General features: G+C 41.8%; 1 protein-coding gene across 3 annotated transcripts; it reads right to left on the reverse strand.

The window, feature by feature from the left end:
* Positions 1 to 372: 372 nt before the first annotated feature.
* Positions 373 to 15619, reverse strand: ercc5 (excision repair cross-complementation group 5). 3 transcript variants are annotated; one of them, XM_048235383.1, is made up of 17 exons: positions 15253 to 15619; positions 14926 to 15031; positions 13968 to 14143; positions 13655 to 13770; positions 13216 to 13314; positions 13002 to 13062; positions 12362 to 12505; positions 11397 to 11592; positions 8883 to 9971; positions 8256 to 8512; positions 7829 to 7948; positions 4965 to 5178; positions 4259 to 4403; positions 2181 to 2381; positions 1830 to 1914; positions 1008 to 1382; positions 373 to 965 (listed from the first exon to the last, which is right to left on the reverse strand). In XM_048235383.1, exons 2-17 carry the CDS (start codon positions 15011 to 15013, stop codon positions 735 to 737), a joined length of 3597 nt encoding a protein of 1198 aa, XP_048091340.1. In that variant the 5' UTR covers positions 15014 to 15031; positions 15253 to 15619; the 3' UTR covers positions 373 to 734. The 3 variants fall into 3 exon arrangements, with proteins under 3 accessions (XP_048091340.1, XP_048091339.1, XP_048091338.1); XM_048235382.1 differs by having other exon boundaries at positions 373 to 1382; positions 8895 to 9971; XM_048235381.1 differs by having other exon boundaries at positions 373 to 1382; positions 15253 to 15618.
* Positions 15620 to 16185: the final 566 nt, after the last annotated feature.

The raw sequence follows: 16185 nt of genomic DNA on the forward strand, positions 1-16185 counted from the left end.
GATTAGTAGATAGGTGGAGGGTGGTGCATCAGGCCAAAACACAACACCAACATCAGTTGAGGGCTGCAACTTCACTTTTTAAATGACAATATCCTGGCCGGACTACTGTTGTCAGTGATATAAACATTTGAAATGAACATGATTTCTTAATGTCTAGTGACATATCAGGGCCATTTTATGATTAATTGAAATACATTTACATACGGTTCCTTTAAGTGTCTATTGTAAGAAACAGTATACTGTTTCGCAATAATTGTGTTGCAGAATTGCAAACAAAGTTCAAAGCAGAAAATGTGTTTATGGTTGGTATGGTTTAAGGTATGTTACACTGTGTTTAAGGTATCGTTGAAATAAAAGTTCAGGTTTTGATACTTTGGTCTAAGCATTCATTTTTAATGTGTAAGCAATGGGCAAAAATTGTAAAAGAACAAATCATTACAAAACTATTGTAACCTGGAGCTGGAGATACGTGATCATTCTGACAATATGGTGTAAACGAGTCTTATATACTAAATAAGGCCGCATTTACAGATGCAAAAGATGACAGACGAGGGGATTTTGACATACAAACACTTATGGGGCAGCATTGCTATCTCCATGAAACAAAATCTGACAACTTAAAGCAATGACAGTTGTAACATCTTAAGAAAGCCCTGAGATATTTTTTTTACAGATAGATGTCATGATGATCTAAATGTGGTGTGTGACTGTGTTGGTGTTTATTAATATAATTCTCAGTGCGCGGTCCTGCCTCTGCCACGGCCCCCTCTTCTCCCTCTCTTTTGTGGTTTGCTGTTGAAGACAGACTGTGCGGTGACCATGGCAACGGCCTGACCACTCTCACTATCTGAGTCCGAGCTGCTGCTGTTGCAGCAGTCTACCCGGACTGCCTCCCGAGCACAGTGTTTCGGTGGGGACTTGACCCGGACTGCCTCCCGAGCACAGTGTTTCGGTGCGGACTTGACCCGGACTGCCTCCCGAGCACAGTGTTTCGGTGCGGACTTGACCCGGACTGCCTCCCGAGCACAGTGTTTCGGTGGGGACTTGGGAGTTTCCACTTTCTTTTCCCTTTTACACTCCGTCGCCACCACTGGCTCTTCCTCAGGACCTCCCATGTAAGCAGCAGCCCCTGGTTCCTGAGACCCAAGAAAGCCTCCCTCAAATGCCCCGACAGGGCGGCTGACCGGCTCCTGCATCTGCTCTGACCGCCCGGTCCTCCCCTTTTTCGTGTCTTTCAGCTCATCTTCATCTTCATCTTCGTCGGGCGCTTCCCCACGCTCCTTCCTCTTCATGCAGGTGACGGCTCGGCGCAGGCGCTGGCTTTGGATCGTCTGCCTGTCCTGCTGCTCCAGACGGAAGAAGGAGTCGATGCGCAGCTGCGTCTTAAAAAGAGAAATGAGGAAAGAGAAGCCAAAGTCATCAGAGTGCTCTCGTCTAGAACAGTGGTTCTCAAATGAGGGTATGCGTACCCCTGGGGGTACATGAAGGCACTCCAGGGGGTACGATTTTGAAATATACATATCGTTTGCAAAATATACAATCATTTGCAATAAATTTAGTCATGGATTATTAAAATTTAAAATGCTCAAAATATTTTTGTATGTGTTTATCAGTTCCAAAGTTTAATAAATTAGACACTGATGGCACAGTGCTCTGTTTTAAGTATTTTTTTCTCAAGTAAAAATACTTTGTGCTGGTTAGGGGGTACTTGGCTGAAAAAATATTTCACAGGGGGTACATCACTGAAAAAAGGTTGAGAACCACTGGTCTAGAAGATGTGACTGTATGTATATGTGTACTATACATGTGTCCATATGTGCATGTAATACTTGTTGCGAGTTCAGCTGCTTCAGAACAGGCTGCAGAGTCTCCTCAGTCTTTCTACGGGTCCAACCGAAACGATTTTGACAAAATGTAGAGGCCTCAGTTAAAGATTTACAACGTGTGGTGACAAACAAACAGAACTCAACACCCACATCACATGTTATAAGGGAGGAGGCAAAAAACCTCAAAGAATCTTCCATAGAAATCTATGGGGTTAGGTCGTAACGGCAATATGGCAGTTGTCTACACAACAACTGCCATATTGGTAAGTAACCATGACGTTTTGCCTTCTGTTTACTTCCCCGTCACCATGGTAATATATATGCAAGTAACACACAAACACAGAGGAAGGATATTCCTTGAGGAGATCCAGGTGTGGGCGGCCCCAGCTGAAGGATCCTTCCGATGGGTCTACAGCTGGATGCAGGTACGCCTGAGCGACCGCTGGGTTTGGGAAGCCTGGATGAAGCTTCAGGCCTCTCAGCTTCCGTTTCACTTTGGTGTCTTTGGGGTTGGACACCAGCTTCTTATTCTGCTGAGCTTCTGCCCACCACTTGCTGAATTCAGAAGAAACAAGTTGAAAACAATACATCTGTTGTTTATGCTTTCAGACTAAGACATATTCTAATATAATTATGAAATCTCTCTATACAGTACAACCTCACTACAACCAATTACACTTGGGGGAGGAGGGGGGCTAACATTCTGTACATATCTGTCTTTATTTTTCATACTGAATATCCACATTTATTCTGTTTTCTTATTTTATATTCTGTTAATACACTGCATATATCTACATTATTATTACTACTATTATAATGTTACTGCTACTACATTGCACATATCTGTACATGTTGTGCATACATTGTTCATATTACATAGCTATATTTATTCTGCTCTTAAGGTAACTGCTAAAACATTGCGCATATTTATATTTAATTTATACTAGTCTGAACCACCTTCTGTAAATCAACTGTATACTACTGTCTACACTGCACTATATTTATTGTCCTGTCTATGCCCCACCTGTCTATACTGTGTACATCACATTGCACTTTTTTGCTTTTTTGCACTTCTGGTTAGACGCAAACTGCATTTCGTTGTCTCTGTACTTGTACTCTGCACAATGACAATAGAGTTGAATATAATCTAATCTAATTAGAGGGCCAGATAGAATGAACCAGATTGCTCATTTTAGCCAAGACACCAGACAACCCCCTACTCTTTGTGAGAAGTGCCATGGGATTTTTAATGACCTTGGTGAGGTCAGAACCTTCTCGTCTAAAGGTCGGCATCTCGTACAACAAGGTGTTTTCGTCATTGCACTGGAGTATTGGGATTGTTCTATGACCATGTTCCATGTTCAATGTTCTATGAGGGATGACTGCCCCAAACTAACCCACCAACACCACCTCCAGCAGCAACTGAATTTGCCAGGAGGTCTCCCACCCAGTACTAACCATACCCACACATGCACTTGTACAATACATGATGTATCAATACACTGTCTGAAAATGCATGGTATAGGCTACGAGCATGAAAGGCTCTGTGAGCTTGTTTGTTTCCGATGGAGCCAGGTTTGAACCTGCCGCTATTGTTAATGCAATTAGTGTCTACACGGATCCAGTTGGGTGTTGCACCTAGTGAATCAGCATGTTACGATAAAAAAGGATTTATGAGTTTTGTTAAAATTTATATTATTGGCCCCAGCCTGCACGTACACCCGTGACCCGGGTTCGTATCCCACCCCTATCTCTCTCCCGCTCGCTTCCTGTCATTCTCCACTGTCCTGTCTCATTAAAGGCATAAAAAGGCCAAACAAATATACTTTTTTTTTTTATTGGGCAAACAAGACATTCAGAGTGAAGATGTAAGGAGCCTATCCTACAAATCTAGACGCACCCTAGCGGCAGCAAATGTAATAGTCTAGCAACTAGGGCTAGTCTAGCAACTCTCCGTTGGCTTGCGAGTTCGAAAAATTAAACTTCTATCAGGCCAATATATAGAGTATGGAGTCGTTAGGTGGGCTTAACATAATGATTGATGGCAGAGTTGCAACGGTTTGGCTTGAATTCCCTGCTACTTGAAAACAAAGAAGATGGATGTTGCTGTTGGCGAACAGTCTGACACGAGTTAAGCTTTTTTTAAGTTGGCAAAAGTTTGAACTAGCCAACTGTCTCCGCTGGTGGGAAAACGCATGGGACTCATAGCGCTGTCCTATTGTGTGCAGAGGGTATTTGAAAGACAACCGATTATCCCGCCCCTCGGACAGAGCACTGTGAACGGTGAGTGCCTAGACCCTACATTTTAATGTGGGTCTGGCTCGTCAGGCTATAAGGAGCCGACTATAACAGCCAGGTTTGAACCTGTAACAGAAGATGCTGTAACAACACAGCTGAGGAGCCTTTCGTGCACGTAGTCTATTATGTCTGACCTGAACTGCATGAGTGGCTCCATTGCAGTGCCTGGAAATTCATTGAGGATCTCCATCCCTGTGACATAACCAACCCCAGGAATGCCTTCAGTATAGTCACTGCCCAGAAGATAAGCCAGGTGTATCAGCTTGGTCCGGTCTAAGCCTGTGTTCCAGCAATTAAAAAAAGAAGGGAAAAAAAAACATATCTCGTTCAAATGTTTTCTTCAGTTCATTGTCAGTTCAAAGTCAATTTTGCCAAATGACTAAATGGTACAGTATTTTTACATTGTGATTAAGCATTGACTGCATATTTGGGTTCTGAAAGTCATTGAATGACAACTCTGTTTCCAGTGTTTAATTGCTTTTGGATAGTGTCATCAATCAGTGCAACAACTTAAAATAGAACTGCGGCGATTTTTCACATAGATCTTCATTTCTCGAGGTCACCGAGTACTGTCAGTACGAAAAGAAAAAAAAAAACGAAAACAAACGGTTTTATCTAGTTCGAGTTGCTACAGCCAACAGTTAAAGTAGCCAGGCAGCTACAGCACTACACTCTGGGGGCCTGAACATGGGGGCTCATGAACATGCCCCCAGAGTGTAGCACTGTAGCATATATACTGACAGTACTTGGTGACCTCAAGAAACGGAGATCTGTGTGAATTATCAACAGAGTTCTCCTTCAAAAAGAAATAACAAAGGTATTCATTTGTTGTCAACTCACCTAGCTGGTTCTTAAGGTCCGTAAACTGGTAGTGTTCCACATACTTGTTCTGGCTGAAGAAGTTTTTGTAGACGTGGCGGCCGCCAAAGAGCCAGATATCACTGTCGTCTGTGATAGTGCCGTGGGTGAGGTCTGCGCGGTCCAGCGCAGCACACTGGGCCTCAGCCTCCATCGGTGCAACCAGGAAGGGAATTCCAAACAGTCGTAAGAGCTCCTATAAACGTGGAGACATATTGGGATGTGTCATTTGTTTGATATACAGCGGGGAAAATAAGTATTGAACACGTCAACATTTTTTTCAGTAAGTATACTTCCAATGAGGCTATTCGCATGAAACTTTCTCCAGACATTAGTATTAACTTAGGTAATCCACACATATTAAAAAATCCAAACATTAATGGCCAAGTAGAGTTATGAGTAAAAAAGTGGAATGACACAGGGAAAAAGTATTGAACACGCTAAGAAAAAGCAGTACACAAAGGCACGGAATGGCAAGGAACGAGCTGGAATCTATACGTAGTTAAAGAGTAATTATCCCTCTTATCTGTGCAAATTATTATAAGCTGGGTTAGTACATATTGATGGGCTATAAAAAGGTTTTTCGTTACCAAGATGTCACACAAGAAACATTTCATGATGGGTAAAAGCAAAGAGCTCTTCCAAGACCTTTGCAACATTATTGTTGGAAAACTTATCAATGTAACTGGTTACAGATGCATTTCAAAACTTCAGAATCATCCAGAAAGCAGTATTGGAGCCATTATCTGCAAGTGGAAGGAACATCACTGCATCATCAACTGGCCATGCACAGGATCTCCTTGCAAGATTTCTGACCAGGAAATCAGAAGGATAGTCAGAAGTGTAGACTAAGAGCCAAGGACCACTCGGAGAAAGCTCCAGAAAGACTTGGAGGCAGCAGGTTCAATTGTTAGAGAAAATAATCGGTAATGCACTCCACCGCCATGGCCTCTATGCACGCTCACCCCGAATGACTCTATTACTGAAGAAAAACATGTCGAAGCTCGTTGAAAGTTTGCGACACAACATTTGGACAAGCCTATGAAATACTGATAGAATGTATTCTGATCAGGCGAGAGCAAAATTTAACTTTTTGGATGTCATACTACACACCATATTTGGAGAAGAATTGGCACTGTGCATCACCCTAAAAATACCATATCAACTGTGAGGTTTGGAGGTGGAGGCATCACGGTGTGGGGCTGTTTTCCATCTCATGGTACTGGCAGACTTCATACAGTTGAAGGAATGATGAATGGAGCCATTTTTTCTGGGAGAATCTTGCCATCCACCAGGATGATGAGGATGAGACATGGCTAGACTTTCCAGCAGGACAATGATCCAAAGCATTCAGCAAAGGGAACTCTCAATTGGTTTCAGAGAAAGGAAATCAAGGCCCTGACCTTGAATCCAATTGAACAGTTTTGGAAGTTAACTAAAGATCAGGATTTACAAGAGGGATCCCTGGAATCTTCAATATTAAAAGACTATCTGTTTGAAAGAATGGGCCAAAATCACACCTGAATACTGCAACTGATTAGTTTCGTAATACAGGAAATGCCTTGAAGCTCTCATTACAAATAAAGGCTTTTCCACAAAGTATTTAAGAAATTTCAATAGTTCAATACTTTTTTCCTGTGGCATTCCACTTTTTTACTCATAACTCTACTTATGTACATTAATGTTTGGATTTTATATGTGTGGGTTACCTAAGTTAATACTATTGTCTGGTGAAAATTTCATGCAAATAGCCTCACTGGAAGTATACTTACTGAAAACAATGTTGACGTGTTCAATACATATTTTCCCCGCTGTACACAGGAAGGGTATTACATTGCTGTAAGTAGGGGATTTCCCACCGTGACCAATCAATAACCAAGCATATGTACCATCAAAATCACCAGCGTGTGTATCTCTGGTGTGTGTGTGTGTGTGCGTGTGTGTGTGTGTGTGTGTGTATCTTTTGTGGATGTGTGTGTGTTGGGTTTGGGTGGGTTGTTAATATTTTATATATATTGTAATTGTTTTATTTTTGTTTTGCTTGCTTTTTTGCTGTAATTTATTCTTATAATGAATAGGTAATGTTGCCATGTTCCTTCTGGCAGGGGGACCGATGGAAACTAGCCTTTTGGCTATAACTGGGTGCATTTACATTTTCTTTGTAAAATGTCAATTAGTGTACACTGTCCCTCTATAACAAATAGCGTTAATAATAATAATAATAATAATAATAATAATAATAATAATAATAATAGTAAATAAAGGCAAGAAAATAAAGTATTTTGGACTGTTTCAAAAAAGAGAGTGCCTTGGAGTTTTACTTGTTTTGGATATTCTGTCTTCAGGTCTTTCTTAGTGGAGGGTAATATATGTATCTTACCTGGCTTAGTGGAGGACAACGTATGACTTACCTGGCTTGGGTGAGGATAACATATGTTTTTTATCTGGCTTAGGTGAGGATAACGTATGTGTTTTACCTGGCTTAGTGGAGGATAACGTAAGTGTTTTACCTGGCTTAGGTGAGGATAACGTATGTGTTTTAGGTGAGGATAACGTATGTGTTTTACCTGGCTTAGTGGAGGATAACGTATGTGTTTTAGGTGAGGATAACGTATGTGTTTTACCTGGCTTAGTGGAGGATAACATATGTGTGCAGAATAACGTATGTGTTTTACCTGGCTTAGTGGAGGATAACGTATGTGTGCAGAATAACGTATGTGTTTTACCTGGCTTAGTGGAGGATAACGTATGTGTGCAGGATAACGTATGTGTGCAGGATAACGTATGTGTTTTACCTGGCTTAGTGGAGGATAACGTATGTGTGCAGGATAACGTATGTGTTTTACCTGGCTCTCCTGACACATCTGACCAGTAACGGAGGCGGCTATTCTCTCTTGTTGCTGCTGCTGCCCTCTCAGGCTGTGCTGCTCCTCCTCCAGGGAGCTCTCCAACTGCCTCAGCTCCGTCTGTAGGAATACACACAAAGACAATAAAACAAACCAGTAAGCAAACATTCTCATAACATGGAGACAAATGGACTGACACTGAATGTTGCTTTCTCTTTTTCTGCTGGTTTGTCAACAATTTTGAATTGTTGCTTTACGTTTCAAGTGAGCACACAATGTACATGATTTTGACAGGTCATTGACAGGTATTCTTTTATACTATGGAAGTCTTCTCTTACACTTAGGCATTTATTCACAGATTTCATGCGTCTCCCATATCATATATCCAACTAGTAAAAATGTTTATATAATTGCGAGGAGGTTTTACCAGGTCTATGTGGTCCCACTCGTTAGCTGCAGGTGTCGAGCTCAGTCCTTTCTCATCTTCATCCTCTCCGCTCTCTTGTGACGGGCCTTCTTCAGGCTCGTTAATCATCGCTTCCTCCATCTTGTTGGCTTCCTCCTTATGGATCAGGTCCTCAGGTTGAGCCACAACAGACAGGGAAACGTCTTGCTTGAGTTCAGACTCATCAGGGTCAAGCTCCTCACTCTCCTCCTCTCCCTCGGACACTTCAATAAAGTTCTCTGAAACAGGCCGTTACGGTTCGTTATACATTGCAGGAAAGTACAAAACATTCCATTGCTTGAAGAATATGTGATCCGATAAAATGTTGTCAAATTCAAAAGCAATTAAAAAAAACGTTATGGACTTTGTCAATAATTATCTATTTGTATATAATTATCTATTTCTGATCGAATTTGTTTCTTTCAAAGTTACTTTCTACAACGCCTTTTTAAAAAAGCTGTTGAAAACCAGCAAGATTTTTATGATCTTTATTACTACTTTTACATTATTATTGAGAATAATAATAATATTAAGACAATAATATTAATACTATTATTAAACCAAGTCATCTCACGCCAGCAGCACAAAGAATTGTAAAATCAGTCTTACGTTCTGTGCTACCTTCATCGCTAGTCTCACTCTTATAGTCATCTTCGGAAGGTCTTTTCTCCTTCTCCTCAAATTTGATTCCTTGTCCATTCCCTTGGGGGACATTAGAAAGAAAGCTCTGCTTCCCAGGATTTTCCTCAGGGGTGGTTTGTACTGTGGAGATCACTTTATGTCTTTCAGATGCAGTGCAGGGCTGCAGTGATTTTGACAGAGTAGTTGATTCTAGTTCACTAGATTCGCTTTCTGATGACGTGGTGCTTGTATCTCCTGCATCTGAAGGGATTCTGATGACTGATGCATTTGTGCTCACCACTTCCCCCTGCTGGGCAGCCTTAGCAAGCACACCCTTATCCTCACCCACCCTGTCATCGTGGTCCTCTGCCACAGGTGAACTTCTCTGGGCTGTACACAGTGTTTTCAGAGACAGACCCTCACCCTGCTCCTGACTCTGCATGTTCTTGTTGAGCTGCTCCTGAGTGTGCAAATTCTTGTTCCCATTTAAGATGTGAGAGTCATCGGCTCCAGCATCCTCCTTCTCCTCTTCTGAACTGCTGATGACTACAGCGCCACCGTGTGGTAAAAGACTGCCATGACGCTTTTCTGTGCAGAGACTGCTCCATTCAAGGGAAGGCTCCGTGTTTAAACACTGAGGTTGCTTGGAGGTGCATTGTGGGAAGTCCATCGAGAGCCCTTTGCGATCTGGCTCTAGCATGGCGTTCTGCACAGCCAACAGTGTACGAGGAGACATGTCACCCCAGGCACCTCCTGGGAAGTCTCTTCGCTCCGCATCGCCCTCCTCCTCCGAACTGCTGCCCATCATAGCAGCCTCTATGGCCTTGAGGGTCCGCGGCGAAGGGGGTTGAAAGTCTGATGTGGAGGCCCGGTCAGGCATGGGGGGTTTCAGAGAGGAGGGACAGTCAGACACGGAAGGTTTTGGAGAGGAGGGATGGTCCTCTTCAGGGCTCTCCTCTGATATGGGCGTCCAGAGAATGTCGGGTCGCCTGCCCTTGTGCTTCCCATAGTGGCCCAGAGGGACTGAGGAGGAGACTGCTGGCTGGCTCTCAGCAGGCTTGGTGCTCCTCTCAGACCCTAGGAGCATAGGTGACAATGTATTATAAATGTGTTATATATAAAAGTATTACACTGCTCAAAAAAATGAACAGTTACAGTTTTTCACATTTTTTTCAAGCTGTCCACCCTTTCCTTCTTTCTCAAACTACATTTCACAGAACGTCTGACAGACAGTTCTTGCAAAATCAAACAATCGGCACATAAAATGCAGGTTTGTACTTACTTAAAAGTCCAATGTGTGATTGAAGTGTTCCCTTCATTTTTTTGACCGGTGTATTATTACATATTAAAGGTCAATTTTAGTAGCAATGTTAGGAGTTGGAGTCTCAATTCACAAACCTAGAAGAAACTGGATGTGCGTCACATGTCCCTTGTGAGACGTTTCCAAGTCTCATGACACTAAGTCAGTGTGAATGCATGAAATTGCATTTTCTCCAACAGCCACAAATCTGTCATGCACATCCACAACATATACCCGTATGCATATGGGACAGCAGCGCGTAGAGAAAGGTTACTGCAATAAATAATATATGATATTTTCCAGAAATCAAGAGTTGAGTTTTATAACGATTTTAAACTCAGCAGTCTTTGGTGCGCTCCATTCTGCCCGTCACTGGACAGAACTAAAAAAAAAAAAAAACAGAAATTCTGAGGCTGAAATTCTCAAGTTCTAGAAGCAGTCATATATAATTATCCATTTTCAGACATGAACTGGCACAGCACCTGAAAACTTTAAAGTGTGTGTCCACATATAGACACCGACATGAGTGGGATGACACTTTCCGTCTCGCGCACACCAGTGGCGAAATGTTCAACTGACAAGCTCTCGATAAACGATGGATTTTATTGAGAGACGCCGACAAAAAAAGAACCGAATCATAACGTACACAGTAGCAACGTGAACCAAATCCAAATGAATTTCATGATCTAAATGAAACCAAATGACAGTCCCCTTGGAGTAATAGGGTTCTATGTACATTTAGAGTAGTTCTGAGATATAGAGCTTCAGAGTTTTAAGATTCCATAGAGTTATACTGATAAGCGGAACAAACCTCTTTAGATATAATGTTAAAAAAAGCATCTACAAGAAACACCTCACCTCACCTTCTTAAGTCGTCACAGAATAAGAATATGTAAATAACTCAATTTGGCCAAAGATGTCAGATAGAACCTTATAATTCTAAGGGGACACATTGGAAAAAATAGGGCTCCACACACTGTAGATGGCAGACACACCACACAGTACACACTATCTTTCCCTCTTTCTAATATGAGTCTGCAGTGTGTGTGTGTGTGTGTGTGTTGCACCATTTTGGTGTGTTGCACCATTTTTAATGAGGACTCTATCTAGTATTGCAGTGTGTTTGCAATACTAGACACCAATATTTAAGTATGTATACTATACTAAATATAGGTATAACAGCCACATGCATGAGGGCTCACCCTTGATGAGGATATAGTGTGAGGAGTCTTCTGAAGCAAGGCGCCGCGTCTCCACGCTTTGCTGAGAGTCTTGGGGGAGCTCGAGGCCTGCGGAGGCCTGCTGATTCATTTCCTGCTCCACACCCTCCAGGCGCTGGTTCAGACGCCGTCGCTGCAGCAGCCCAGCCAGCTGGTACTGGGAGAAGTCACCTGCTTTCTGCAGGAAGTAAGACGGAGTCACAACACTGTGTGTGTGTGTGTGTGTGTGTGTGTGTGTGTGTGTGTGTACATATGTACACATTTATGCAGGTTTGTATAGTGCAACTGAAAAAATGCAAAATGCTGCCTTCTGCAGGAAGTAGGGCAGGGTCACAACAACACTGTGTGTGTGTGTGTGTGTGTGACCTGAAAGTGAGTGTGAAACATCTCCCTCAACACATACCACAGAGCCGTGGCCAGCGGAGTGGCGTGAGTACCACAGGCTACCCCTGAGGAAGAGCCAGGGGCTCGAAACGTTGCACGCAAAATAAAAAACCTTTCGAGGGAGCTATATGGTGTGCAGATCACTCTCTCTTATTTTACTTTTGGAGGGATAGTTCAAAGCCTCTGAAAACTTTATCTGTATCCTAACCTGTGTCTTTCCACAACTTTATCCCAAAGCTGCTTTGACGCCACCTTTCCAACCATCTGGTGTGCTGTGGGGAATGATTTCACCCGAGCAAGTTTGAAATCAGTGCTCTAAACAGCATGCTTCAGAAATGAAAAGTAATATATTTTTTTCTTGTTATTTTAACTTTGATTTTGGGGGGATATAATGAATTATGTATCAATACTGGTAGGGGTTGGTTTCAATTTAATTTATTATGCTCAAAAGCCAAGGTATGATGATGACATACTACTGTAAAGGTGTAAATGTTTGGCTAGATGGACAGATACCCAGTCAGCCCTAATGCGTATTTGTGTAACAAGGTGAGTGCTTGAGCTACCTCTGGTGGTTTCTGGTACATGGTCCGGCGTCTCTTGGCAAACTCCTTCATGTCTTTGAGAATTTCATGTTTCATCTCCGGGGGTAACTGCGAGAACTGCTCAGAGTTTATGTCCACTGAACTAGGGTCTTCATAAATGTTCTCCTGTCACAAATACAACCATTCAAATCAATAAAAGTCATAGTAACAAATCTAATACACTTACAAATGAATCATTTGACTGAGATATACTGCTCCATCCAGGAAATTCTAGAAAATCTAGCAAATAATTTAATTTTTACATTACACAAATAACTTCATTCAAATTATGAGTTTCATCCTACATTAGACAACTAAATAGTGCATGTACTGTAACTTAACACTTGCAAAAGAACACAATGTGAAGCAGGCTGGATTCTTTCTAGGAAACAAAGTCTTATGGTACAGATTGAAAAGCATGATTATTGGACTGGCCACAATAAAAGAATTTTGAGAAAAGGTTGAAGAAAATCTCTCATAGTTCATTATGAGTGTCAAAAACCTCTAGGGATCAACAAATCAACAGTATTAAATGCATTTAACTAAACATACATTTTTGTCCATATCACCTACTGTAACTAACTACTCATCAATAACAAAGCAGCTGACAGACTGAACTTACTTGCCAGCTGTTAAGGGCCTGTGTAGACTCCTCCCAGTCTAGTGCCTCTTCTTCATCAAGGCTGGTAGGCCAAACAAAATGAATGAAATCAACATGTAAGCAAGTAGTGAGTTATCCTTAAGAGATACGCACAATGTATAACATATGAAATATACAGTAGTACAACAGGCAGAGCACAGTCATTTACTGCAGGAAGACTGTTTCCAATGCACACCTGTTCTCCATCTCAACTGGTGCCGGTAACGCTGGAAGGACGTACATGTCATCAGCTTCATCTCTCCTCAGAGTAGAGATGCTGGGCATGGGTTCCTGACTGATGGGAATAAATCATGTAAACATGTAAGAACAGCTTTTCCGGCATGTCATGGTGATTCTATATTTGAATGTTTTTTTAATGTATTTTGAATGTTATATCTTGAATTTTATTCCTCATCTTTGAATGTAATTTCTCATTTTGTAAGTCACTTTGGATAACAGCATCTACTAAATGAATAAATGTATTTCCCTGCCATACCCAACTTGAGGGTGTGACTACCTGATGATCTCTGGTACCGTAACAAAGCTCTCTGTTAAATTCGATACATCACCAAACAACTGCTGTAGTAGTCATTTGGTACATCATAAGTAGCTTTGGATTTCCCTGACGTCCCCACCTGGTTTCTCCCAGTGCGGCTTTAATGGCGTGTCTCTTAAGAAGCGTCCTCAGCATTTTCTCATGTGTTTGTTTAGACTCCTTGCTCATCTCCTCTTTCCGTTGTCTTCTGATGGCCTGAACAACACACAACAAACATAAATCAATCAATCGGCAGTTTCTAAAATAAAAATGAATATATCGCAGAAAACAGGAGCACATGCGCATTGTTGAGCAAGGGGGAATGTGGGTACAAATGGGATCCTTTGTTTGTAAATGATTATCTAACTCAAGATCTTTTTTAAACACAGAACATCTACAAAGATAATACAGACCAGAGTCTGCTTCTTGAGCAGAGGTGCATCTCCGTCGAACACAAAGACAGGTCTAACGCGAAAAAAGAGAAGTTTGCAGAGACGATGGAACAGAGTGAGGAGATGTGCATTCTGTACTGTGTTGCCATCACGATCCCTGACGCCCTTTAGCGCCTGGTTCAGCCAGATGCTGATGTCTGGGAGGAGGTTGTAAAGGCATTTCAACTCGAAATAATACATTACAACTGACTTGGCCAAATGATCATTCTGAGTCGTATAACAGCATGGAAATGAACTATCAAACCGCCTTCAGATGCTACAGCAGCTCAACATCAACTAATGCAAAGATCTTCAACCGGCCTGTGACCACCATAGAGGGACCAAGGAGTTGCTTCAGGGGTTCCACCAAATTATTTGAGTCTGATTTTTTTGTTCTAAAAAAGAGCATATTCTATACACCAATGGCAATAACTAATATTTTAATGACGCTGTCACAAAGTGCTTCCATACACATTATTGTTGGTCCCAATTCAATAAGCAAAACAATTTTGTACGATAAGGGGTTCCCTCTCTCTTCCCTCTGAACTAATGTATGGTCCTTTTCTGTGGTCAGAGTAAGCTGTTTACAACTAACTTTGATATTCATATTGTCAATAATTTAGGATATGGCTTTCCAAGCTTGCATGCATGGTTTTGTAGCAGTCAGAGTTGTGGACTGGGGTGTGCTACTTCGGCCATGGAAGGCAGATGGACCCCCAAGGCAGTTCAAACCCATGGTGCTGTCTGTCGGTCCACCATATCTGATGTCTTTGCTTCCATAAAAGTGATAAAAAATAAATGCAAATAAATTACCCTCAGTTGATAAAAAGCACACGTTTCATCCAATAACCATGTCAAAATGTCAAAAATGCAAGCAGAGACACATTCTGTATTGTCCCCTTCAATACGGTACCCTATTCAATTGATGCCAAAAGGATACCAACAGCCAATATTTTCCCCTCCAGCGTCTCGGGGTTGATGGGCTTCCCGGTGCTCTCCAGCAACTTCCAAAGTCCGTGTACTCCCATGGCGCTGGTCTACAACACCTGTTCAGACACATAGCCTACACAATTACACTATCAACTTACAACTACTACGAATTACTACGCACATGTGTTTAGAAGAGCAACGTGATGTAAAGTTATAAAACGAGGCTACAGCCTAGTAATAAACTGATTAGGTAACGACAGCCGGTGGTGGATGTTTTGACTATAACGTTACCAACATAGGTTAGGCTACAGCAGAAAAGTAGAAATACGAGTCGTGCCTTTGATTGAGAAGACAATGGGCTCAACGGGAAGATGGTGGCAGAGCCGCTCATCTCACAATACCACATTTCTGAAGAAGAAAGGCAAAGCTGTCATGTGCTATAAGCATATACAGTAAGCCTAGTCTGTTACCCTCGGCGTAAAACTTTTCCTGTTGGTGCGTTCGGTAGGGTACAGTTCGGATAATGTTCGGACCACATGCGTGGTTCATCAGTGAATTTTCTGTTCAATTGTTGGCCACCAACGGTTATGTTGCTCGTTTTGAAACACTGCCTCCTCATCCGTTAAAACGCAATCTCAGATGTCAAGGTTAATCGAATTCCCTCAGGTTTTAAAGTTGGAGCTCCCACTTCATAGTGGCTCTAGCAGTTTTCCCCATATAGGCTACATGTAGGGGTTTTCCCAATTTGGACCAAGGAAAATTAACTAAACCTGAGTTTTCTCGAACAAACCAAATTACCACGTGATTGGAGACGTCATTGGAAGAAAGGGGTGCGTTCGACTTGACGCAATCCTGCGCGGATCCAACACCGCCAGACTTGACATAATGGTCAAAGTTTAGACATTATTGTTGATTCCTGAAGTCGGTTGGTCCAGAGTAAGTGACATTGACCAAAGCTATGTAGGCCTACACTACATACGATCTGATTCTGTTTTACGTTCAAGTAATAACTAATACAACTAATAACTAACAACTAATAAGTGCAACTTAGATAGATAGATAGAAGTATCTATCTATCTATCTAAGTGGCACTTATTAGGCTGTCAATTGCAAGCATAACAATTGGGGGAAACAAAAAGGAGACATCCCAGAAAAATTGGGAAACACTTTTTATAACATAAATCAAAGAAAGAGTCAAAGAGGCTTTTATTTCAGTTCCTTTAAGCACTTTTTGCCTTGCACATGATTGCTAAGGCTGATGACACAAATG

Source organism: Alosa alosa, chromosome 23, assembly GCF_017589495.1.
Source record: "Alosa alosa isolate M-15738 ecotype Scorff River chromosome 23, AALO_Geno_1.1, whole genome shotgun sequence".
NCBI lineage: Eukaryota > Metazoa > Chordata > Actinopteri > Clupeiformes > Clupeidae > Alosa > Alosa alosa.